Source organism: Aricia agestis, chromosome 6 (assembly GCF_905147365.1).
Source record: "Aricia agestis chromosome 6, ilAriAges1.1, whole genome shotgun sequence".
Classification (NCBI taxonomy): Eukaryota; Metazoa; Arthropoda; class Insecta; order Lepidoptera; family Lycaenidae; genus Aricia; species Aricia agestis.
Genome location: NC_056411.1, coordinates 17,948,347 through 17,974,624, shown reverse-complemented (window position 1 = coordinate 17,974,624; position 26,278 = coordinate 17,948,347). Strand labels below are relative to the sequence as shown.

At 38.8% G+C, this 26,278-nt stretch overlaps 1 protein-coding gene across 3 annotated transcripts in view; it reads right to left on the bottom strand.

Moving 5' to 3' along the window:
* Positions 1–3,723: 3,723 nt before the first annotated feature.
* Positions 3,724–26,278, bottom strand: part of LOC121727816 (eukaryotic translation initiation factor 4E transporter-like) — a 30,310-nt gene continuing 7,755 nt past the window's right edge. For 2 of the 3 annotated variants that reach the window (XM_042115827.1, XM_042115825.1), the window contains exons 5-24: positions 26,033–26,138; positions 25,262–25,354; positions 24,831–24,902; positions 21,326–21,422; positions 20,151–20,246; positions 19,728–19,841; positions 19,437–19,593; positions 17,914–18,096; positions 17,076–17,197; positions 16,016–16,093; positions 14,017–14,127; positions 13,434–13,560; positions 12,318–12,460; positions 11,770–11,863; positions 9,892–10,061; positions 9,543–9,650; positions 8,056–8,139; positions 7,646–7,705; positions 6,310–6,406; positions 3,724–5,974 (exon numbers count right to left, since the gene is read on the bottom strand). In XM_042115827.1, coding sequence (XP_041971761.1) covers positions 5,802–5,974; positions 6,310–6,406; positions 7,646–7,705; positions 8,056–8,139; positions 9,543–9,650; positions 9,892–10,061; positions 11,770–11,863; positions 12,318–12,460; positions 13,434–13,560; positions 14,017–14,127; positions 16,016–16,093; positions 17,076–17,197; positions 17,914–18,096; positions 19,437–19,593; positions 19,728–19,841; positions 20,151–20,246; positions 21,326–21,422; positions 24,831–24,902; positions 25,262–25,354; positions 26,033–26,138 — 2,285 coding nt within the window. In that variant the 3' untranslated portion in view covers positions 3,724–5,801. The remainder of the gene's footprint in view (positions 5,975–6,309; positions 6,407–7,645; positions 7,706–8,055; positions 8,140–9,542; positions 9,651–9,891; positions 10,062–11,769; positions 11,864–12,317; positions 12,461–13,433; positions 13,561–14,016; positions 14,128–16,015; positions 16,094–17,075; positions 17,198–17,913; positions 18,097–19,436; positions 19,594–19,727; positions 19,842–20,150; positions 20,247–21,325; positions 21,423–24,830; positions 24,903–25,261; positions 25,355–26,032; positions 26,139–26,278) is intronic. The other variant, XM_042115826.1, reaches the window with a different exon arrangement.

Sequence of the window (26,278 nt, the reverse complement as noted above, 5' to 3'; positions counted from 1 at the left end):
AGAATAGATATAACAATCGAAAAAATCGAAACTTAAATGTAAGATGATACCACGTCTTATAGAAAGACTTTTGGGCAAGCGTCAGCGCGATGTAGAAGACGCACGGCGCCATCTATTATGAATTGTTGGAACTAACTTAATTTGAACAAATTTACGCATTTTCACCCCCTTACAACCCTTTTTTTCAGTAAAAAAGTAGCCTATGTCCTTTCTCAGACTCTAGAATAACTGTGTACAAAATTTCATTGCAATCGGTTCAGTAGTTTTGGCGTGAAAGCGAGACAGACAGACAGACAGAGATACTTTCGCATTTATAATATTAGTATGGATATGATCACCTCACCAAACTTCAAAATGCCTGATAAGTGACAACAGTGCCTGTTTTTTTAATAGCTGTTGGCTATAAATAACCATAATAAATGCCAGTGTTTATTAAATGACGAGAAAAAAAAATTTCGTATGACGTTTCTCTCGGCGAAATTGACTACGTAACAAAACTACTACCCCCCCCCCCCCCCCCCCCCCCCCCTAAATGGGTCATGCAGTATGGGTATGCTCCCTAATGATGCCGACAAAATGGTAAGTGAGTAAGTTCTTACATATAAATTCTTTAAAAAATATGTTTTTTTTTCGAAAGGAATCAAATTCCTTTTAAAGTAACTGAGATGATGTTGTTAGCAGTGTAAAACACGTTATAAATGTACATTAATTGACCATACAAAAATTATCAAAAACTAGCTAATAGCGACACTACGGATCCCTATAATATTGCGCGTGACCCGACAGGCACTTGGCCTTCTATTGTGTTGTAATTGTAAAACAGGCTTGTACAGTGTACTGTTGTACTATACGCTACCTACTGACTGTGGTATACATATAATAATACTATCTACTCAAGTCTCAACAGTGAATTTTACGTAACAAGTCACATTAATATTATCGACCTTATCATATCCGACAAAAGCCGAAGAGGGCCGAAGGTTTCCGAATCTAAGGCGAGCTAGCGGTCATAGCACAGATTACGAGCTAGCGGTCATAGCACTGAAATAGATAATATAATATGTCTGTGGGACATATTATACCTAAGCTTGCAAAACTTGTGAGCTGTGAACGCGACGTTGCAAAATAATTGCAACTGCGACTTGCGAGCGACCACCTGACGGCTGCCGCTAGCCTCGTAGACGTACATAACACAATACCTACCGCATACTCGCGGAACAGTTTATCAATTCCGAGAATTCGTAGAGAGCCGAAGTATACCGAAGCTGGCGTTCGAGCAAAATGTTAATAAAAATTAAAATGAGTTAGGTACTAGAACGCAAAATACATGGTACGAATAAGATTGAATGTTGATTGTTGACCCAGAACAAAGCTATTCAATACCTATAGGCTATAAGTAAGTATACTTAATATATAATAATAATATACTTATTCAATGTTTGTGCTTACAACTCGCTCTAGATAATATGAATTAAATATTAATGTAGAATCTTAATTCTTGGCTATGATAAGTAAGTAACTTTATCAATTATCCGCAAAGAAAAGAAAATTGTATATTTATAACTTGTGTATTTATATGTATAACGATAAAATCTAGAGAAATCACTGTAAAACGGCCAACGCAAGGACAGTACCTCTGTATGTCCGCCCCTACGTAAAATGTAAATGGAAAAAATGTTCGCCGTTCGACGCACGTCCTATTTTAAAACGAGGTCGACAAAATCAATAGTTCAATACCGCATCTTAACGTATTTTGCACGGGTTTTAGCCATCTAGCGGCGATACTAAGTAGTTCTTACTGGGCTTCAGTTGTTTGTTCTGCTGACATAGATGGCGCCATTCAATTTAAAAAATAAGGGCCGTGCCACACTGGAATGGCAGCAGGGTTGCCAGATTGGGGGTTTTTTTCGCAATTCTGGGGAAAATTTTGACTCTAGGCGAAAATTTGGGGAAACAGTATCTTTGGGGAAATGTTTGGGGAAAATAAATACACTATGGGGATTTTTTGGGGTTAGCACTTCTAAAAAACATAACAAACAAATGAAACCAACGTCCTTTTCATTCGATTAACATCCTGACAAATTTGTTGTTTGTTTGTTTTGGTTTGTTTGGTCGAGTGCGTAAAAGGCCTGACAGACGTACGAACTTAAATTACGCGGGTTTTAAGTTCGCGAACTTACTCGGCTCGCGTCGGTGACACACGAGAATCGCTCACACTGGATTACCATGCCCCCAGGCTCGCGGCTCTTTGCAGGCGATTAAGGCTGGTATAAATAGTCAGTACTCAAGATGCATCTCGGTCTCAAGACACGGTTCAGGCTCTGTGATTGGTTGGCTGTCAAAATTTGGAGTCTTGAGACCATATCTATATACCAACCTAACTCCTAAGATCGTCGAGCCATAGTCCGCGTACTTAAACGCACGTCTGTCACCTCCTTAAAAAAATTGTCTCTTTGGTCGAGCGAGCGACCATGTGTTGTGTATCTGTTTAACTGTCGAGTGATTGAAACTACTAGATCGAATAAAAGTAGTTTCAATTTTATATTCGCTTTTTTTTCTGTAACAAAGCGATTGGGGATTTGTTTTGAAAACGTATCATTTTGGGGAAATATATAAATCAGTTTGGGGGAAATCGTAAAATTGCATCTGGCAACCCTGGAATCTGGATGGCAGCGGCGCGGCGAGGCGAGAACTTTTAGTGTCATATTATGATTTTAAACTTTATCTTCATTATTGTAATATGCACATTGTATATCGTATCCCAAAAAAAATCCAGGAGTTCCCTCTGTATTATCTCATTATCATAACACTACTTTCGTAGTGTAGTGTATAAACACTATAAAGCTTCAAAATAGTTTTGAAAAGCAGTAAAAAAACGGTGGAATAGTAATATTATAATCAAAGGCTATAGTTTTGATAATACCTAATGTGATGATATTGTGGCGGTACCCACAATTCGCCTAACACTCCTGCATCGCGCTATCGAAGTTTTCTGAGCGCGTCAGTATATATACGACAGCTGAGACGAATCACGGGGGCTCCAGCCTGACCGAGCATCTTCCTTGGGCCGCCACACGCATATCCCACAATATTATATATATTATAGCCTATTAAGGTGTTCGCCTGTTATCTGTTCAGGTCCAAACTGCTGATAATAACATAACATTATACTTTTTTTGTTATATAATATGCTTACATTTTTGTCAATCGTAGTGATTTAAGTATTTGGACAGAAATATCGCAATGTGATTTGCTCGCTTTGGTGATCATTTACTATATTTGGCGTTCGATTACAATTTGAAGTGTAGCCGTGACTAAAATAGCTGGTAGTATTGCAATTTTAGACTTTCTTTTTTTTGGTGGTAAATATATTTTTTTGGTAAACAAGTTTAGGGTATCAGAGCATTTTTTGGTGTTCATTATATTTGTTCCCATAAAAAAAAGAAATATATCCTCCTCCTTTTCGGAAGTCGGTTAAAAAGTAGCCTAAGTTATTCATTACTACATCAGCTATGTGTCTAAAGTCCCGTAAAAATCGCTCCACCCATTTCAGAGATTAGCCGGAACAAACAGACAGACATACAGACAAAAATGATAAAAAAATTTGTTTTGGTGTATGTAGCGTATAATATATTCGTATGCATGTAAATTGACCGAGCTTTGACATTCTCAATAGTGTCTAAATGGTGTGTAACTAAAACCTACCAAAATAAAACAACTGTGAACTTTCGAATTTTCTTTAATCAATAATTTAAAGCTTACAGGAGACATTTCATGTATAAGCGCCGATGCGCCAACAAAACAGGTCAAAATCCGAACTGAAATTTTCGTCCGTTCCTAGGGACCTAGTGCGCCCGCTCGAAAAATAAGATCCTGTAATTTAGTAGGCTCCGGGCCTTGTTATTACTGGACGGCAAACTCTTTCTATTGTCCGTAGGGCGTTATTGAGTATAGGGGCCCTCACGCCTCGAATGTTACGGTCACAGGACGTCTCACTCGCGCATGAGATGTGAGCGCATGTGGGTGAGATAGCCTGCGCTCGACAAATACAAGTCAGCACTACCCGATCGAGGTGGCTGCGCGTGCGCACACTTGTTTGGCTGCTATTACGGGTTTACACACAGACGAATGGAGGCAAGTCAAGTCTTTATACATTCAATTGAATATGTGTAGACTCATCTCTTCCTCTTTATGTAGACCACATAAAACACACAAGTTTTGTCGCGGTCATACGCACCTTTATTTACACGGTTTAAAATGATTTGTTTTAGTTCCATTCAAAGTCATAACTCATATCATATGAAACCACATTTACTCAATGCGTTTACAGCTGTCATAGAAGGAGCTTAAAGATATTGTGGATGATGTAATTCTGATGATTTTAATCCAACATGAATATAATTCGATCCAGTCTGTACAAATAATCGGAAAATACCAATTTGTAGTTTTATCATATGGACGCTGCACCAAAGCAAATCGATGCTGTATTAATGTTGGACTAAAACATCATAGGTAGAAGTTTTCACTTTATTCGTACCAATATTTATGAACTTACATTCTTACCATTATCGCTTTTATGTGCATCAGTACAGGGCGGGGTGTCATGTTTTAAACTTACACACAATTTGAAGTAAACAATCTAAGGGATGACCAACGACCATCAATTTTTACAAGTTTCTAAAACGAAATACATCAAAACCCCATACATACTTCTCACATTTTCCTGCGTAGCAAATACTTTCCATACAACCAAATAAAAACCTCACATGATTTCTGAATACGCTTACTCCTTAGTTCATATTATGTTCGTTAATGGCGTATCCGATAAAATCGTCAACATACAACAAATAATTTAGTACGCTTTTATGAACGCCACATGTAAGTCACAACTTCTAAAGGTAATGTTACATATTTATTTTAATTTGAGAGTTTCGCATCTAGGTAGTAAGCGTATTTTAGACCTCAAGTAATCCATTCACAGATCAATCATCCTCAAAACGTCCACACATCATGCGAATGGTAAAAAAAGAACATTCAAAATTCATGCGTAATTTATATTTAACTAAAAACCTTTTATGTACAATGCGAGAAGTTTGTAAATAACGTTTCTTTAAATAATTTTGTTTTCTCGAAATCAAAATTACAAATACAAATGTTAACAATGCCGCTGCGGCTTCGACAAAGTCTCGTCCTAATCTATTTAGTCGCTGAATCCACATTTATTTACGTATCGGGGTTCAACTTTTGGATTTTGTCTTTGCGATGCTCTTTCCACGCGGATGGTAACAATTTTATGAGTAGTTCAGTCTTTTAATCGAAGCGGCACTAGGCTCGTTCCTTCTGCGTTCGAACTGCAGTTCGTTACGTCCACACAACGTCGCACCCGTCGAGACTCGCGGTGCCACATACATACAAAAATACTTTACGTCGTCAATTTGATCGTTAACGTTACAAACTGGGAGTTACGCATTTTATGCAGTTATAACCAGTAATTTTAAAAATCGTGACATACATTTTGACGGCCCGCTAATAACGAGTAAACGTGTAATAACAAAAGTTTCGTAGATGGAATTTGAGCAAAAAAAAGTACGTTACAAAACCACCAAAATGTCACTCGAGTCCGTCACAAAATTTGACTTAGTAATTCACACTTCTACGAGGGTTTTCTTTGCCGGTGCGTCATTCGGTGGAACAAAAAAAAAGTTAACTTCACTGTCACGTTTAATCCACTGGACGTCGCGTCGCCACCTAACGGCAAAGTTTGGAAACCCTCATCGGAACAGCGCCGGCCGGTTCAATATTTAGTTGCGCACGGGCGGCGCGGGCGAGTGATGGTGCCGCTCGAGGTCCTCCAGCGAGAGCGCATTGGGGACGTGCGAGACGGAGGGTAGCTTGCCAGCCGACGCCTGCGCCAGCAGCTCCGGCGAGAACCACCGCGCCAGCTGGTTGTCACCGCCGCCGCCGCCGGCCATCTCTGCAATGGAGACGTTACTTTGTGTAATTTTTTTATTGTTAATCTAGCTGCCACTAGCAGAAAATACCCAGAAGAACCGTGTATTTTCGCGCAGTATCCCTCCCGTAGACTATACCTGAGGCTAAAATCGATCCAGCCGTTAACGCGTGAAGTCGTGACCAAGGAAAAAAGGGATTCATTTTTATACAATACGTAAACCAAGAGATACTTCATTTTAAAAATTATGTCTTAACTAGTTGACGCAAGAAAAAACTTGGAAAAAAAAGTATTGCTCATCTTCCTTAAAAAGTTACGTCACAATCTACTACAGACTATAAAACAAAAAAGTAATTCACCGTTAAGCGACCTCTGGTGCGAGTGTACCAGTAGCTGGTGGAGCGCGCTGCTGCCCGCCACGCCGCGCATGTTGCCCATCGAACCCATGGTGTTATACTGAAATATGGTAAATAGAGATTACTATATCGTACAGTGATTGTTACGTGTTTGTTATGTCGCTAATATATTGTTTACTGATGAATGTATGCAAAAACGTATATTATATTTTACTGTATAAGTCTTCGATCACTAATATACAAGATACACAGTCCGCGGCAAAAAACGACCTCACTAAAAGAGCACCAAACGCATTCAACATTCTGGTGGACTTTCGATTTAGTAGTGCTCGAACGCTCCGCTGGGAAACATGTCCCAGTGCTCGTTCAACAATTGTAAAAATCATACGTTTAAAACGCAAAAAAAAGATGGAATTTCATATTTCCGGTAAGTATTAATTTTATCCTAATATATTTCATACAATTGTATTATAAATATTGGTATTTCGTTAAGAAATCAACAAAACAGTTTTAAAATTAAGTTGTAAATAAATCAACACGAGGTATAAACCATCTCAATTGCGAATACTCATACTAAAGGTACTTATCGTAGTTTATCATGCCCACTTGAAATGTTCGGGTTATTGTGTTTCTGTTCCATTTGGTGGAGTCGCTATTAATTATTATTTATTTTTATTGAGGAATATATTTTTTTTAGGTTTCCTCGAGATCCAGTTAGATGTGGAGATTGGATATCAGTTATAGCACGGCAAAGATGCGAACAATTTTTCAAGCCGACTTTAGCGAGCGTTGTATGTTCTAAGCATTTATATTCAATGTATACACGTATATTTTAGTTAACTATAAAATTAAACATATTAGAACAACATAATATTACAAGTAAAAATAATTACTCCATTACTCACTTTATACATTAAACTTTGGAAAAATTAAAAAATGGACTATTAAAATTATTACAATCAACAAAAAATGTTGAACAGTTCGACTCCACTCATACTTTACTTCACCCTGTTCCAGCGGCGAAGTGCCGCCGTAAAATTATTGAAGTGCTTTTTTGGAATTGTAATAATTTAAACTTTAAGACATATGGACGATGGTTGAATTTAGTTCGAAGCGTGCGTCGTTCGTAAAAATTTATTGCTTTGTAAACACACATTGTACATTGTTTTATAAAAAGATCTTTAATAACTATTATTAAGGTTGATTTTAGATAAATGTATACTTTTTTAAACACTTTTACTCGGCGACAGATTTTCGAGAGGTTTTGTATGGGACTGTGTATCTTGTATATTAGTGATCGAAGGTATAAGTCCAAAAATCCTAAAAAAAAAACAATTACCGAATTGTTGACTGGTGGTCTTTGCTGCGGTAATGCGAATGCGCGGTTCCCGCTCATTTGCTGGAAAAATGAGACATATTTTAAACTGATATTATTGCAGTTAAAACATTTTATCATTTGATAACCATCATACATTATAAAGATTTAGGGCCTGTTTCACCACTTTCTGATAAAGTGCTTAATAGGCTATTCACAACTTTTTTGACAGATTCTCCATACTTGATCTGTCAAGTTAATTGGTGGATAGCCTTATCAGGAAGTGGTGAAACAGGCCCTTAGTACAATAAATTATAATATAATCTAGTGACTCACTCTCTCGTGGTCTTCAACGAAACAAAAGGAAGAAGGGGGTCTACAAATAGGCGACAGAAGTACCTCGAAACTGTCCTCTAAAATCTATAAAATGTTACCTGTTGTTGTTGATTGAGATAATGTTGCTGGTAGTCGCCCTGCGACTGCGGGTAGCCCATCTGTAGGATGCCACTTTGGTTACCCTGAAAAAAATATTTATCTATATATATAAAACTCAAAGGTGACCGACTGATTGTCATAGTGATCTATCAACGCACAGCTCATACCACTGGACGGATTGGGCTGAAATTTGGCATGCAGGTAGATTATAACGTAGGCATCCGCTAAGAAAGGATTTTGATAAATTGCAACCCCAAGGGGTTCAAATATATATATATATTTTTTTAATGATGTAAGGGGGCAAACGAGCAAACGGGTCACCTGATGGAAAGCAACTTCCGTCGCCCATAGACACTCGCAGCATCAGAAGAGCTGCAGGCGCGTTGCCGGCCTTTTAATAGGGAATAGGGAAATATGAGAGGGTAGGGAAGGGAAGGGAATAGGGGAGGGTATGGAAGGGAATAGGGTACGGGATTGGGCCTCCGGTAAACTCACTCACTCGGCGAAACACAGCGCAAGCGCTGTTTCACGCCGGTTTTCTGTGAAGACGTGGTATTTCTCCGGTCGAGCCGGCCCATTCGTGCCGAAGCATGGCTCTCCCACGTACAAATATATGTATATTTGTACGTGGGACTGTAATATGGGGGGGAATATATATATATATAAGGGGGATGAAAGTTTGTATATAATAATGCTTCTTAACGCGAGCGAAGCCGCAGGCAAAAGCTCGTTGTTTTAATAAATGTTAAATCCAATCCAGGATTTAAAAGCTGACCACGTTCTACTGTTTGTAGTTACTAACTACTATATGAGAAGTTGATTCATATTATGCAGATGGCGGATCTTCATAATTTCTTTGAACACGTTATGTCAAACCGATCAGACAGATTACAGCTAACTTTGAATTGGCATAATCCGACCAATTGATGTAGGACTCCTAGACCGGGAGATGGTGACACAAAATTCTTGGTCATTTGTACCAGTATGGCGGTTCTTCAGGGGGCAAATTACGTAAAGGCAAAAAGGAAAATGATGGTCATAGCGCTCGCACTGGCGGCCCAAACGAGCGGGCGTTAATCGAACGCGTCGGATAAATAACGAGTATCGAACGATTTGTTCCACAAATTTTTTTTCGACTATCTGAAAATACAAGCATATTTTCAGATAGTCGAAAAAAAGTAGGCGGTAGCGTAATACCATACTTCTCGGGTGTGGCTTACAGCCCGCCGACGCGAATACATTAAATAAAAAAAGCTAATTTTTGCATAGCTAATCATCGTCGAGTAGCCATTTACGAAAATCACCTTGCCATACTTTTCCGACAGTTCCCAATGGCCGCCATACCACTGCAATGGACTGTTTTTTAACAGTTTTTAACTGAAACTTTTTATTCGATGGTACACAAACGCACGCTTAATTTCTTATAAGTTATAATATGCTTTAATGAAATCCAGAATCCACTAAAATGTCACAAAATTGAAAGTACCTTCACAATAGGCCTGCCCTGCGGCATCTTAGGTGGCTGCGACCACTGCTGCTGCTGCTTGGGACTCGGCGCGTCTGACTCCTTGTCGGCAGTCATTTTTCGTAGAACCTGCGACATTTATTTATTTATTATTAGAATAAAAGTACGATTCACTAAAATGTTGTCAATAATTTGCTTTATTATGTTGTAAATGTAGGTTTGCTTAATTATCTTAACTTAATTATCGCAAAAAGTGTACTACAATACAAAAACTCTTTTTTGATTTGCAACACGCATCACGCAAATACGCACGCCCGTGCGTGTACGTTATGAGTACGTGCGTGAGTGTGAAAGAGATAGAGATAGTCACCGAGGTGGGCGTGAAAGAGATGGGCGTGGGCTTGTGGTGCGGCTGCGGCTCGTGGCGGCGGCGGTAGTTCTCGCGCTGCTCCTCCAGTTTCTTCTTGATGAGAGCGCCCTGCATTATCGACTGCGTGTGCGCGGCCAGCTCGCGCGGCGACGGGATGCGCGCGGGCACGCCTGCATGGAAGCACGAAATAATTAATAAACAATCAATTGCTAAACAACATGCTGATAATATCAGATCCATACTTAATATTTTGAATGCAAAAGAGTGTCTGTCTGTTACCTCTTCACACCCAAACCGCTGAACCCATTTTGCTGGGTATTCAGATATACATGAGTCCAGGGAAAGCACATAGGACACTTTTTATACCGAAAAAATGTACGGTTCCGGCGCGGCAAATGAATTTTGGAGAAACAGAGTTTCGGGCGTCATCTAATACAGAATAAAGAAACAATAGTTTTGTTTATAATTGCTAAGCTCTTCTTTGAATGTCACTAAAAGCTAGTAAAGTTACTTTAATTACTCGCAATTTATATTACTGACAACATAAACTTATTTCACACTAAGGTGTGAAATAAGTTTATGTTAGTTAGTGTTAGTTGTTAGTAATAAGGCCGCCATTGTGTGTTACCTGTGTTTTAAAAATGTCTTTTAATTTAAAATTGTTATAATATGTATGCACAATAAAGAATATTTATCTTATCTTATCTTATCTTAAGGTGACACATAAGCGTTGTTGGAATTGATATAGGAAATACTTGACCCTAAAAGACTGCCATGGGACACTTAGCTCCAGGGTGCGGTTGGTGAAAACGGGCTTTCAAAAACATTAATTTGCATAAGAATCATCTTGATATCGTAAATTAGAACACGTATTTGACACTGGTTTATAATTTATATTATGTAAGACTTACCTGGATGAACCACTCCCAATGTGTTCGGGCTTGTCGCCATTATAGGTGATACACAAAAAGCTGCGTCCGTCAATATATAAAAGGTTTGAATGAAATCTAGCAATACAAACCTATAAAGATTTTAATGCATATAGCCAAAATTATACTAACGCCATCATATTATAAAATGTCAGTTGAAAGATCTCTGTTTACATTCACGTTAATGTCATACACGGCAAAACAATCTTATAGGTCTGTACTTATTTTCTAATGATAATATATGGAATTCTTTTAAATAAAAATAAAATACAAAATATATATTGATTATTGGATTGCATTTGGGCTTAATTACATTATTGGTAATATCAGATAGGGATTAGTACCACAGTTATGTGAATCGTTAAATACTGACTGTGGAAAGGGAAATAAGATTTACAAGCCTGAAATCCGGCAATAATCTTTCACTCGTGCGCGAATATAACACCACCTCTTAACGATAGCGACATTTTCGTCCGCGAGTGAAATTGACAACTGGCTATAGACCATCGGCAGAGTAGACAGAACTAAGGAGCACCTCGAACTTCAAACAAACGGGCGAATCGACGCGAGTTGGGCGCGAGTACCACTTTCGACGTGTTTCACAATGCTGGGCACAAGGGCGGATCCAGCTTTGGCGCCAGGGGGGGAGGGGGGGGCGGTCACATAGTCGTGGTCAAGACACAAGAACTTATCTACAAAAAATATATAAAATCAGTATGTTTAACAATAATTTTACTTAGTGGCTCACCTAGGACCTGGACCCAGCCCAGGGGGGGTCATGACCCCCATGACCGCCCCCTGGATCCGCCCTTGGCTGGGCAACGCATTAGTACGGCGCGATATGACAACTGACATACTATAAATTTCGAAATCTCTACTAAGTCGGCCCACTCGCTTGTTCTGTTTACTCTGCTAACGGTCTTTGAACATTTCTAATCTAGAGGGTCACCTGGATGCGGCAGCGGCGACAGTCGCAGCGGCTGGTGGTGCGGCGGCACGACGAGGTGCGGCGCGCCCGGCAGCGGGGACCCGCCCATCTGTTGCTGAAACACGAGACAAATACACGGCATTATGCTATTGAAATTACCCTGTTAAGATGCTAAACTTTGCTGACAACATAATTGATGATGACACATTCTAATTTTTCTCAAATTAGAATGTGTCATATTATATTTATATTGTATTTCGCGGACACTCGGGCAATGTAAAAAAAAAATCTTCCGTGTAGGTCGTTGTTGCCTGTTGTAGCCTGTTGAAAAAGAAACCGACCACCAAACGTAAGCGTAAGTGCCGGTTCTGCAGCCCGGGTTGCCCAGCTGCTGCATCAGGTGCTGCACCTGGCACTGGTACTGCTGCTGCTGCTGCTGGTGGTGGTGGTGGTGCAGGCGCACGATGGTCAGCAACAGCTCGCGGTGCCGGTTCTGTAGCCGGGGGTTGTCCAGCTGCTGCATCAGGTGCAGCACCTGGCGCTGGTACTGCTGCTGCTGCGACACTCACCTGGCGCTGGTACTGCTGCTGCTGCTGGTGGTGGTGGTGCAGGCGCACGATGGTCAGCAGCAGCTCGCGGTGCCGGTTCTGCAGCCCGGGGTTGCCCAGCTGCTGCATCAGGTGCTGCACAGTGATCTCACCGGCTTTCAGACCTGCGCGGACGCATCATTATTATTGTTTGTGGTTTACAGTTTACAGGTGTCTTTATTGAAATAATAATAAGTTATATTTAAAAGCTCGCAATATTACATCCAAACACTAATTGCCTCACTCAGAGACGAAAATTAATTACTTAACTGTAATTAAATAAAGATTTTGACATACGCCCCACACGTTATCTGTCAAACTCTTCATTAAACTATTTAATCATCATTAGCCCATCAAACCCCATAAGCTCACCGCTGAGCGAAACACAAAAGAATAACGATAGATTTCCAAGAATCCACGATCGAAGGATTAAATGTATCTGAGTGCGGCCGTTAACATTCTTTTCGATAAAAAATCTATAGTGTAGACTAGCTGTTCCGGCAACGTTGTTTTGACATATAAAGTATTCAATTCAATTCAATTTCTTTATTTGCAATATTATTTCGCCCATAATATTATTTTATTGAAGTAACTAAATAAGTATATCACCATGGCAGCGTCCATCGCTATTCCGTCGCACAAACAATGATCGCCGTCAGTCTCGAGTTGTAATAATTTACTATTATTTATTCAACAAATGCACTCATCATTTATAAAAAGTAGGTGTTGTCCGATTCTCAACCCTAGCCGATATGCTCGCTAAGATTCACGAAAATGGGTCGAGCCGTTTCACAGGAGTTCAATAAAATTATGCACACCGTGTCACCAGAATTTTATATATTACATCTAAAAACTGGTAACATGTTAGGAAATTCGCTTGTCCCACAAAGACAAAACATGTGTCTATACACAGACACGTTTTGTCCCAGTCTAATACGTTAGAAACGTCGCTGGATGAACAAGGACAACACACACCTTTAACATCTGTACAGACAATGTGTATATTTTTTAAGTAAGGGTGACAGAGGATCTTTTATATTACTAATATGGTTTGCCAATAAGCTGTAAACTATATTCACCTCTATGTCATTAACATACCGTGTATAATAGCCTGCGCCTCAGGCCGCTGCAGCAGCTCGCGGTCGGCTTGCGTCGGTCCGGCGGGGCCTGACGGCGGGCCGCCGGGGCCCGGCATCTCCGACGGCGGCGGGCCTTGCTGCTGCCGCTGAAACGGTCAGGTTAGTTTATAGCTAAGTTTACCGAAGAGTTTACCACTCTCCTTAGAGTTTGCAACTTTTGGTTCAAATTGAAATAACGGATTTGTGAATTCACAACACTTTAAATCAATAAAGTTTCAGACGATATCGGTTAAGATTTCTAAAATATTTGTCTAGTAAAAAAATTTGGAGGCAAAACAGCTGTAAAAATAATATACCAACTCGACCCAAATTTCGTTTTATTAGCAAAATGTATGGTATCTACATAATATGCACGTCGGTTCTTCCAATCCAACGGCAACTTTATATCGGGAAAAACTTGAGAACAAAAGTAAGAGAGCAGTGCAGTTTTGCCGTTTCAGCGACCATAAGAGATAACCATCACCCAATTCTCATACATCTCAGATGAAGCTTACATTCGGATGAAGATCGAAGGCATCAGAATCGGTGCCCGGTTTACGCACCTGCTGCACCTGTAGGAGCTTGTATAGGAGCTCCTGCGGGATGTGCGGCTGCTGCGGCGGCGCCTTCGCCTGCTGCTGCTGTTGTTGCTGCTCCATGCTCTTGTTCAGCATCTGTACATGATATGCGTATTATTTATTAAATACAAAATACATGAACAATAAATTTACTTTACACATCTATAAAAAGTATCCTATATCCTTTCCCGGGACTCAAAGTATCTCCATACCTCAGCCAAATCGTTCCAGCGGTTTGGGCTTGAAGAGGTAACAGACAGACAGACAGACAGACAGACAGACAGACAGACAGACAGACAGACAGACAGACAGACAGACAGACAGACAGACAAACGGACAGACACACTTTTACATTTATAATATAAGAATGGATTCTATTATTATTTTATTTTAAATCTTTGATTGCCACGACATTAATAATATTGTTGTAGTGGTGGGCTAATTGCCTTTTAAAATTGCGTGTGTTTGACAGCAATGTACAATGTATTATGTACCATCGAGGAAGTTATAATATAAATGCATGTTGCCAGGGCGCAACCCGGTGCCATATTGTTTAAACAAACATTGTTTAAACAATTGCAAGGAATTGTTATTTTTCAACCGAACAATTTTTTTTATATTCTTTATTGAAATACCAATAAAAAAGGTCATATGACTTTTTACGATAAAGTTAATATTTTTAAAGATATGAATTTTTAAAGGTTCGAAAAACCTCAAATTTGGGTACTTTCGACCAATGAAAAATATATTTAAAAAAATGTCAAAGTAATATATTTTTTTACAAAAAAAAAAAAAGTACAAATATAATTAAGGATTTTGTGCAAATTTCAAGTGCCTAACTGTTACTATTATTGATTACAAGCAAAAAAGGCCAAAAAAATGACGTTTCTTGTATGGGAGCCGCCCTTAAATAATATACTTTATTTTATTTTTAGTATTTGTTCTTATAGCGGCAAAAGATATACACAATCTGTGAAAATTTAAGAAGTTATTAAGACTTCTGAAATTTTCACAGATTGTGTATATCTTTTGCCGCTATAAGAACAAATAGGGTTTTCTAAGATTTCATTGTCTGTCTGCCTGTTTGTCTATATGTCTCCAGGCTGTATCTCAAGAACCGCTATAGCTAGACTTTTGACATTTTTACAGATTGTGTATGTCTGTTCCCGCTATAAGAACAAATACTAAAAATAAAATAAAGTTAATATTTGAGGTTAATATACAAGAAACGTGATTTTTTGGCCTTTTTTGCTCGTAATCAATTATAGTAACAGTTAGGCACTTGAAATTTGCACAATATCCTTAATTATATTTGTACTTTAATAATTAATAATAAAATTAAAATAAAGTAATTGTTTAAGGGGGGCTCCCATACAAAAACACAATTTTTTGTCTACTTTTGCTAAGATAAAAAAAAGATATAAACAATGAATTTTTTTGAAATCTCTATTAAAAATATTATTAACTATTGTATATAGAATTAAAAAAAAATATTACTTTGACATTATTTTTTTTTAAATATATTTTTCATTGGTCGAAAGTACCCAAATTTGAGGTTTTTCGAACCTTTAAAAATTCATATCTTTAAAAATATTAACTTTATCGTAAAAAGTCATATGACCTTTTTTATTGGTATTTCAATAAAGAATATAAAAAAAAATTGTTCGGTTGAAAAATAACAATTCCTTGCAATTGTTTAAACAATGTTTGTTTAAACAATATGGCACCGGGTTGCGCCCTGGCAACATGCATTTATATCATCAGGAGGGCAATTTGAAGAGGATCGCATAAAAAAATTGAGGTGGAATAGTTTTCGGTACTCATGCGCCGACTCGTGCTAGTTTACAACGTTATTTGGTCGAATATGTCGATTCAATGTTAATTGTGATCTGTCAGCTGGGTTTGACGTAACGCAACCAAACTACTTAGGTCCCCGATTTCCATAGGAATGAACTTCTCTGATAGTACATGTTCAGTATGTTACCTGCAATAGACTCATGGGCGGCGGCTGCTGCGGGCGTGGCTCGGCCGCTACCACGTGCCCGCCTGACACCTGCGCCAACTGACAAACATACGAACAAGTTTTTCAAACACGAATTATGAATTGTAAGAACTCCGCACTTGCCCGCTCTTCTAAGCCCTCATAACCCATCAATCCCCAAGCGGCATCCGGCTGCTGTATAACAATTGAAAATATATTGTGTCTGCGATTCCCACGATCGAGGTATTAAATATAGTTAGGCCCGATTCGACCAAACTTGAAGTTACACGAGTATAACTATCATGAGAATAATTTTACTCCTTTAATTTACTCTAGGATATTATCGTTTGCATTATACCAAGTTACTCAAAAAGTATGAAATAAAATATCAATTATAGTTCACAATGACACCGACCGTGACAGTTGAACCCCGTTGTGCAACTATTCTCAGTTTAATATTTACTCCACCAAAATAGCCCGTGTAAATATTTACTCCCGTGTAATTACCTCATTCTTGGATTAGAAGTTGGAAAAACGCAAAACCAGCTTACTCTTAGATCAGGAAACAGTTATACTCGAGTAAAATTTTACTCCAGTTTGGTCGAATCCGCCCTTAGTAGTATAGTATAATAATTTGCTATACATTTCTTTTCAAGAAAAGAAAAGTCTAATATTATCAAAAGGAGTGACATAATTTTATCTTAATATCGTCTGTACGTATTTCGGTTAAAAATACATTTCTTTCGCACGTGTGTCGTCTATACGTTATTTTGTAGCCATGATCATGATGATGAGTCGGATGGGCATGTAAAAAGTCGGTCCTGCGCCTGATCTCTTGCCGGTCGTGTCGGTCTTCCGTCCCACTGGGTTATTAAAGGAATAGAGAGTGCTCTTGTGTACTGCGCACACACTTGGGCACTATAAAATTACTCCTGCGTAGCTGGCCTGGTTTCAATGAAACCAGCCGCGCACCGTCACCGAAACCGGTGTGGGATCTGTTATTATTATTTTGTAGCCCATTATTAAGTGCATTAAATAATAAACTATCTACATAAACACTCACGAGCCGCTTGAAAGCCGTGAGGTCGTGTTCAGTCGGCGCTGGCGCGGGCGGCGGCTGCTGCGGCCGGAGACGAGCCTCCAGCTCCTCCAGACTGTGGATCTTACCCACGCCGTTGTTCATCTCTGTCAATTTAAAATGAGTTTACATTCATTAGTAAATTAAATGCATTAGTTACCAAGTACTGCATATTGTTTCATGGAAGGCTAATTCCTTTTTCAAAGTGAAGCCCTAACCTGTATAGGAATTTGGATGTCGACCTTCAAAATATACCTCACATTATATCTAACATTCCCTTACTGAGGTAAGAAAAACATTTAGGAATGGAGTTATATGAACATGTCTGAAAAGGGTATTGTTTTAGGGGTAGAGTTTCAGGTGGTTTGGTTTGGTTCGTTGGTTTTCTGCTGGTTCAGTTTATGGTTAAATTGTTTATTCACTATTACTACACTGTTTTACACTGGTTACTTATTATGGTTTAGTAAATGGTAAATTGGTTGGTGATTGGTTGACAACTCGGCAACTACTCGACTACTGCCTTCGCTAAATGCGAAAGCGATTATTATAATGTAAAAGAGCTGATCTGGTCGATGTACCTCGAACAATGTCGCTGCTGTTGCATATTGTTATATACATCTTATAATTATGTTAAGCCAAATTATTATTTATGATCCGTAAAAAAACTAGCGCTAAAGCTGTCGACAAATTAAATTTTGTCCTAATTAAAAAAAAGCACACGCCCCTTTATAAGGCAGTCACTATATTTTCTTAGATGTAATCAGATTCAGCCATCACAATAAAAAGTTATTCCGATAAATCCACCTTCGTAAAGAAGACATACCTGTCCGCTGATCAGTGTCAGATCTAGCGCGGCGCAGCAGGTCGAGGAGGGTGGGCGCGGCGGTGCCTCGCATCTGGGGCTGGTGGTGCCCCGGGTGGTGCGGCGGGCCACCGTGGTGCCCCGGCGGCGGATACATCGGCGTCGGCTCCGGCATCGGCGGCTCGATGTTCGAGCTGTCTAGATCTAGAAAAATATGAATGACATGATACTTAATATTTATTTAAACTAGCAGTAAAGATTAAAGTTGCAGTTGGCTGCTACTAAACTGGTGATAGTAAACTTATGTTGTGTTCACGATGATTTCTACTGCGACAAATGACAATGATGTATTCTACAAATGCGATAGGAGCGGAAAAGCATTTTATCGCAGTTCGCATGTAAATGAATGATACAAGTAGCGATAGACCAATGTGACCTAGTTTCTACGTTAACAGTGGCTGAAACAAAGACGGCGGTTCTTCCAACTAATAAAATAATAATACTGTATACTATTATTTATATAAATAAAGCTTTATTGAATTCCATACAGTTTCGAGTTTACAGTTTATAAAAAATAATATTTATATAATCCCCCTAAAAAATTATGCAGCTAAATATTTAAATTATCCAATATATTTTGAGTCTTTGTCACGAGACACATCTTGATGTTTTGACATCTATAATACTAATATTATAGTTATTTTTATATATTATTATAGTTTGTTTGTTAATACCACAGAAATAAATCAAGATAGAACGGCGACGCGCGTGCGTTGCTAAGGATTCGGTCGTGTCAATTTTCGCTTTGCATTTAGTTAGAACAAATAACTTACCCGTGGAAAGAAATACCTCCTTTTGACCGATTCACTTTCGTACTTCTGTTTTTACAATTAGACACTGCACAATGAGGCATTTTTGCACAACCGCTCCGGTGTAATCAAGTCGAGACGTGAGCGCTGACTAAATGAACGTTCAACAAATCTTGCTCACTTGTGCAAGATTGAAACACGCGTACGCCACCCGCTTAGCCGTTCTATCTTGATTTATCTGTGGTTAATACAATCCCCTCTCTAAGTAAGGGTCTATACTCCCATACTAATATTAAAAATGCGAAAGTGTGTCTGTCTGTTAGATCTTCACGCTCGAACCGCTGAACCGATTTTACTGAAATTTGGCATGGAGATAGTTTGAGTCGCGGGAAAGGACAAAGGATAGTTTTTGTTGCGGAAAATGTACGGTTCCCGGGCGATAAATGAATTTTGGCACAACGGAGTTGCGGGCGTCATCTAGTTCCCAATATATCAAGACTAAGACAAACAAGCCTTGTTTAGTTATTTAACTATATTTTAATTAGTAAATATATAGCTTATTTATATATGGCTAGACTATATTCCATCACAGGCCACAATTAAAATAAGAAATGTTGAGAAGCTTTTCAGTTTATGACGAATGGCGTGCCACGCTCCCATAACATATTATTACATAATATTATCTGTTATTTCTAAAATGTGTATATTGTACGGTCTACCAAGGAGGATACATACCGTCGAGCATATCATGCAGCAGACGCTCGTAGTGTCGTGCGTCGGAGGCGGGCGCGGGCGCGGGCGGACCAGTCGGCGGGCCGGCGGGCGCGGGCGGACTGTCGCGCCGGAACCAGCGGCTGAAACGACTGCCGCCCTCCGCCTCGCTGCTGCCGTTCTGTACAACAGTTACAGTCTATTATTTTTATATGAAATGAATTTGGTAGAATAATTTTGCTATGTGTATGTGCATCTCTCTCTCTCTCTGTGTGTGTGTGTGTGTGTTTGCGGGTGTGTGTGCGGTGTACTCACTGTGAGCACGTCGGGGAAGGCGTCGGGCTTGAGGAACTCGTCGAGGTTGAAGTCCGCCTGCTCGTTGTTCTGCGACCCCTCCTCGTCCTTGCTCTCCATGCCGCTGTCTTTGTTCTGCAAACATATAGTATAAATTATCTCTTCATCTCTTTCATCTTGTATGATAGAGACATCATTACATCAGAGACTTTGAGACGCATGTCGGTGGGCGCGGGGTTTTTTGTTGTATTTATTATATTATAATCAATATTTACGCAGCATATAGCTATACAAAATCCTTTGTCTTTGTCTGTTATTTTACTTTTTCAATGTGTCAAGTGGACCATGTTAAATTATTCGCTGTGTTCATAATTGTATTATCAAAGGGTATTAAATAACTACCGTGTCTGTTTTATATCATAGACATAGCAACTCAATACTCACATCTGAGACGTTGAGGTGCGTGTCGGTGGGCGCGGGTTCGGGCTCCGCGCGCCACCGCTCCGGCGGTGAGCGACTGCCGTTGTTGTTATTCCATTTCTATACACAAACATCATACATTAATAATTTATTCATCATAAGGATAGGTCAGGGGTCACCAATTAGTTTTGCTCGGGGTCCATTTTTAGAAATGAAATGACCTTCGCGGTCCGCACATTTTATAAAAAAATATTTATTAAACTACGGTAATTACGGAAATTACAAAGGTATTTACTAACTCATCAATGAGAAAAGTGAAAATTTTTGTAGCTAATTATCTCTCTGATTAAGTAAAATTGGTGCAAGCTTAATGACATATTTTTAATCGTGGAGATGTTCATCAGTATGTCGAGGCCGAAATCTATTTGTTACGAAAATCATTTTCGAAAATAGGTTTTGCTCCGCATACAATGGGTCGGCGGTCCGGATGCGGACCGGGGTCCGCCATTCGGTGACCTCTGGGATATGTCATCATCGTAATAATATACTTTCTCCTGATAATAATAATTGAAATAACATTACACAAGTACGTCTCGAATTACTATCATACTTCCTTTTAGTTCAGACATGCGCGTTTTCTGCTGTAGCGTTTGGGAAAACACACGTCACGACGCTGAAACCACGCGCGCAAAAAGTGCGAACGTGAAAAAGCACCCTTAATCACTTACTTTTTGTTTAAATGTATCCTATTTGCCACAATCATCAAAATCGATTGAAGGCGCTAGATTCGTACACAGACGTAGATCAAGATTCAAGGTAGATACCGTATGTCGCTCCATTTGTATGAAAACAAGCGTGTCACTTTTTTCCTTCCTACTGTGACCTACCGATGATAAGAATCGTGTCCATTATGTTGGCCAACGTTTCTAATTGAATTTCTACAGCTCAATACGGCACTTTTAAGCATTTAGGCATTTTTAAAATTACGATTGACGTCCGATTCTGATAGCAGACTAAAGAACAGACTTTCGAAAGACGAGCATTGCTCGTCGTTTGGGAACGCGATATGGCACGCGAAGTACATACACATGCGGTATCTATCTTGATCTATGTCTATGGTATTGCCTGAACTACTCTGAGACAACCCACGCAACAGGACACAATGGACAAAATATATCGATCAACTTTTAGATAGTTACCTCGTTCTGCCTGTCGTCTTTGCCGTTCTTCTTCACCGGCTCGTCGAAGCCGCGCAGCTCGATCGTCTCCAGCTGCGACGTCGGACCGCCGCTAAACCTGCATACATATACAATTATTATACATTATATAAAGATGACATAACCGAAGTAAGTAAAACGGCTAAGTAGATTGTATTTAAAGACATGTCACATGCATGAATGAAGTGTTCCAACATTTTACAACATAACAGCAATTACTCATTTTTTCGCTTATAACTTGAACAAACCTTGCTACACACTGATCTCCATTTTACAAGTACGCTGGATCTATGATACCCCCTTTTTTTGTGCCATTTGAAGCGGAATCAGCGCCCCCATTATTAGGACCGAGAACTAAATTTGACGTAACCATTCGTAACCATGTATTTATTTTAATTCTCTATGGCTTAATCGTTCGAATTGTTTTCGTGTTTTTAAAGTGTTTTAAAAGGTTTTACGCGATTAAGTAATATATATAATATATATGTAAGTTTTAGTTCATAATTCATAGTTAAACTATGAAAGGGTGTATGTTATGTAAAACACGGTACAAAAAGGGATGTGGGGTTACATTTCACAAGTATGTGATTTTAACAGCTTATTTATACGATATTAAACTTTTATTGATAATACTAGATGTCTCGCGCGGCTTCGCCCGCGTAAATTAGGAATTTTACAGAAACCGTACATTTTCCCATGAAAAATAGCTATACTCTCTTCACGTGGTCTATATATGTACATATTATGTGCCAAATATTGCCAATAGCAATTGCTCCAGTAGTTCGTGAGATAAACCCTTTCCCCCGTTTTTCCCACATTTTCCTGAATTTCTTCGGTCGTATTAGTCGTAGCGTGATAATAATATAGCCTATAGCCTTACTCGATAAATGAGCTATGTAACACTGAAATTAGAAATAAGTTCTTAAATTGGATCTGTAGTTCCTGAGATAAGCGCGTTCAAGCAAACATACTCTTCAGGTTTATAATATTTTAAGTATAGATTTTTTTTAATTATCGCTTGACAAACTCGAGTTTTGATCTAAAAGACTATGAAAAGTACCAATAACAGGCTCATAATCATGGGACGATGCATGGTATAATATGGTAGTGATGATGATGATGATGAATGTAATTTGCATAGTAGCATATGCTTTCCGTTCTTAAAACAACGCCGAAACTCCCAAACTTGTATCTATAAAGAATCAGGAGTTCTCTCAGCACCTTCCGAACCACGGTATACCAGGTATACCTCGGTGCAAAATCTTACTTGTTGGTAGCATATGCTTAGAATACTTTTCACAAAACCGAAGTCACCACATGTTTCCCTATAAATTTCGAGGAGTTCCCTCGATTACTTATGGATCCTTCATCAGATCACCACTTTTGTGAATATAATACCAAATTGGGATGATACCCTATATACCAAAAGAAAAATTTTGAAAATGGTTAACAAACGGCGGAGTAATCGTTGAACATAAGAAAACGAACATAAAACCTCCCTCATTTTGAAAGTCGATTAAAATTGTAGCCTATGTGTTATTCTGATGTATAAGCTATATTATTGTAAAGTTTCATTAAAATCCGTTCAGTAGTTTTTGCGTGAAAGAGTAACAAACATCCATACATCCACACATCCATACATCTATACATCCAAACAAACTTTCGCCTTTATAATATTAGTAGGATAGGTACTTAAAAATGTGGCACTAATCTTATTATACCGTATTCACTTCACAATTCACATTAATTTCCCTCGCACTTCTGCAATCAGCGCCAAAATGGCGAAAATCAAATGAGATAAAGTAAATCGACAAAAATTGGCTTGCTAGATCCATAAATAAATAAGGAACTTTTATATTATTACTAGACTTTCCGCGCGGCTTCTCCCACGTATATATCTAATTACACAGACAAATTGGTCCACAAAAATAGCCTATATAATCCTTCACGTTATACATTCCCCCGCTTTTTCCACATTTTCCTCTATTTCTTAGCTCCTATTAGTCTCAGCGTGATAAAATATATAAAATCTGTGTAACACTGAAATAATTGTTCAAATTGGACCAGCAGTTCCTGAGATTAGAGCGTTCAAACAAACAAACTCTTCCGCTTTATAATATAATATGATGAGATTAGTTAGGGTCTAATCACACAGAACACTTATTCAGCTTTGTTCAGCTTTAATACGATACACTGTAGCACTACTTTGATAATATTAGAAATGAAATTAGAAAATACAATACAAACTAAGTTTTCGTTAGAAGCTTATCTTCAGTTTTGTTTTTAGATTTTCGTAGTGCTAACTGGTAAAAATGAATGGATTATAGATAGGTACTGCTACTTCACGTTATCTACGTATGAAATCGTTGTTAATTTATTACGCCTATCTAAATTACGGAGAGGAAGTCTGTCATCTTTAATACAAATATGTAGCGTTTGTATTATTCAATTTAATATTTTTGTCCAAATGGTCGACATTATCTGAATATGGAAACATTTCATCGATAATAGAAAAGACAGTTGTACATCACTAGTATTAGTTCCAAATACTCCCACTACCTGCTATCAGCGCCAATATGGCGACATGATGGCGACTTTCAAACGTCATTTTTACGTCAAATTTAGTTCCTATCCCTAATAATGGGGGAGCTTCAAACACAAAAAATAGCTGTCATTTCAAAGGGTATCATCAGTCCAGCGTACTTGTATCATGGAGGTCAGTGTTGCTACACTGCATTCGTTGTGTTAATGTTTCCATTAGTGAGGAAGTCCTACTTCCTACTAATATTATAAAGGCGAAAGTTAGTTTGGATGTATGGATGTTTGTTACTCTTTCACGCTAAAACTACTGAACGGATTTTAATGAAACTTTACAATAATATAGCTTATACATCAGAATAACATATAGGCTACAATTTTAACCGACTTTCAAAATGGGGGAGGTGTTATGTTCAACGATGACTCCGCCGTTTGTTAACCGATTTTCAAAATTTTTCTTTTGGTATATAGGGTATCATCCCAATTTGGTATCACATTCACAAAAGTGGTGATCTGATGAAGGATCCATAAGTAATCGAGGGAACTCCTCAAAATTTATAGGGAAACGTGTGGTGACTTCGGTTTCGTGAGAAGTATTCTTATTTCTAAGCATATGCTACCAACATGTAAGATTTTGCACCGAGGTATACCTGGTATACCGTGGTTCGGAAGGTGCTGACAGATCTCCTGATTCTTTACAGATACAAGTTTGGGAGTTTCGTTGTTTTCAGAACGGAAAGCATATGCTACTATGCAAATTACATTCATCATCATCATGGCATATTATACTAAGCATCGTCCTACGATTATGAGCTTATTATGGCCCTGTTATTGGTACTTTTCATAGTCTTTTATGATATTTTATCACTTAAACCGCAGGTAACACCGCGGGGCACAGTTAGTAGTATATATAATAATATATTTTTACTTTTATGAAATGAAACGTTACCATTCGGGTTCATCCTCTTTCTCAAATCGTCGTTGAGAAAAGCGACCACCTCTACGATTATTATCCTCCCTGCTGCAATGAAAAATAATGTTATTAATATTGAGTTAAATAAAACATAGTTATTACTATAATTATTATACAGGATGTAACAAAACTAAGACGTATGCTTTAGGGTGTGTATGAGTCCCCTATATTGAGTTCAATGTCAAAGAAGCAGTGCTAAAGGTAAACTTTTGTATGGGAAAATTCCTGACGCTGGAGCACTTGCCCATACAAAACACAAAAAGTGACAGTTATAAATGCAATACATTGTCTTGGTTTCGTCTGTCAATAAACTTTTCTAACATATTAGATTTGCCATGTAAGTTCGACATGAATCATGATACAGAAGTAGATCTATTAAGAGGCGGTTAATATTTCAAAGTATCTACCTGTCGCGTAATTTCTCGTTGTTAAATCGATCTTCCCTTTCCCTCTTTATGTCAGAGGTGTAGGAGTCGCGGCCGAAAGAGCGGCGGTCGTATCTGCAAGGCGCACCGATTTATTATATTATTATTAAACAGCTGATTTCATTTCGAATTAGACTTAAAATTATTGTTATCTAATACGAAATAAGTAATAGAACACAATTTTATGGCCGTGTGCGTATACGATGTATGCGTCTTATACATCTGTGCGTACGTGCTACATACATACAATTTTGTGCGTGATGTACGCATTTGCGTACTGTACGTCTGTGCGTACTTATAGGTCGATGCGTACTATATGTCGGTGCGTACTATACGTCGATGCGTACTATGTCGGTGCGTACTATACGTCGATGCGTACTATACGTCGGTGCGTACTATACGTCGATGCGTACTACACGTCGATGGGTACTACACGTCGATGGGTACTATACGTCGATGCGTACTATACGTCGGTGCGTACTATACGTCGATGCGTACTATACGTCGATGCGTACTATACGTCGATGCGTACTATACGTCGATGCGTACTATACATCGGTGCGTACTATACGTCGCTGCGTACTATACGTCGGTGCGTCTATACGTTGGTGTGTACTATACGTCGGTGCGTACTCACAGTGGTATGGTACGCACAGCATCTATTGTACGTCTGTTCATAATTGGGTGCAGGTCTACGTGTGTATTTGCGTACCGTAATTTACGTGTACGGACTAATTTGAATATCGTGCTTACCGCTCGTTGCCCCGACGGTAGGGCTCGGCGCGGTATTCGGCCTCCTCCCAGTTTCCGGCGGGCACGTCTCGCACCATAATACGCCCGGAGCCGATGCGACGACCAGCTGCGTATAAAAATATAACTTTAGTGTCAAAATTTTACGTGATGTCTCTGATTAATAATGTTTTTACAAGACTTTCGATGAATACCCAATTGACCTTTTACTACCCTATTGAATTGAAGAGTATAATAATTATAATCATC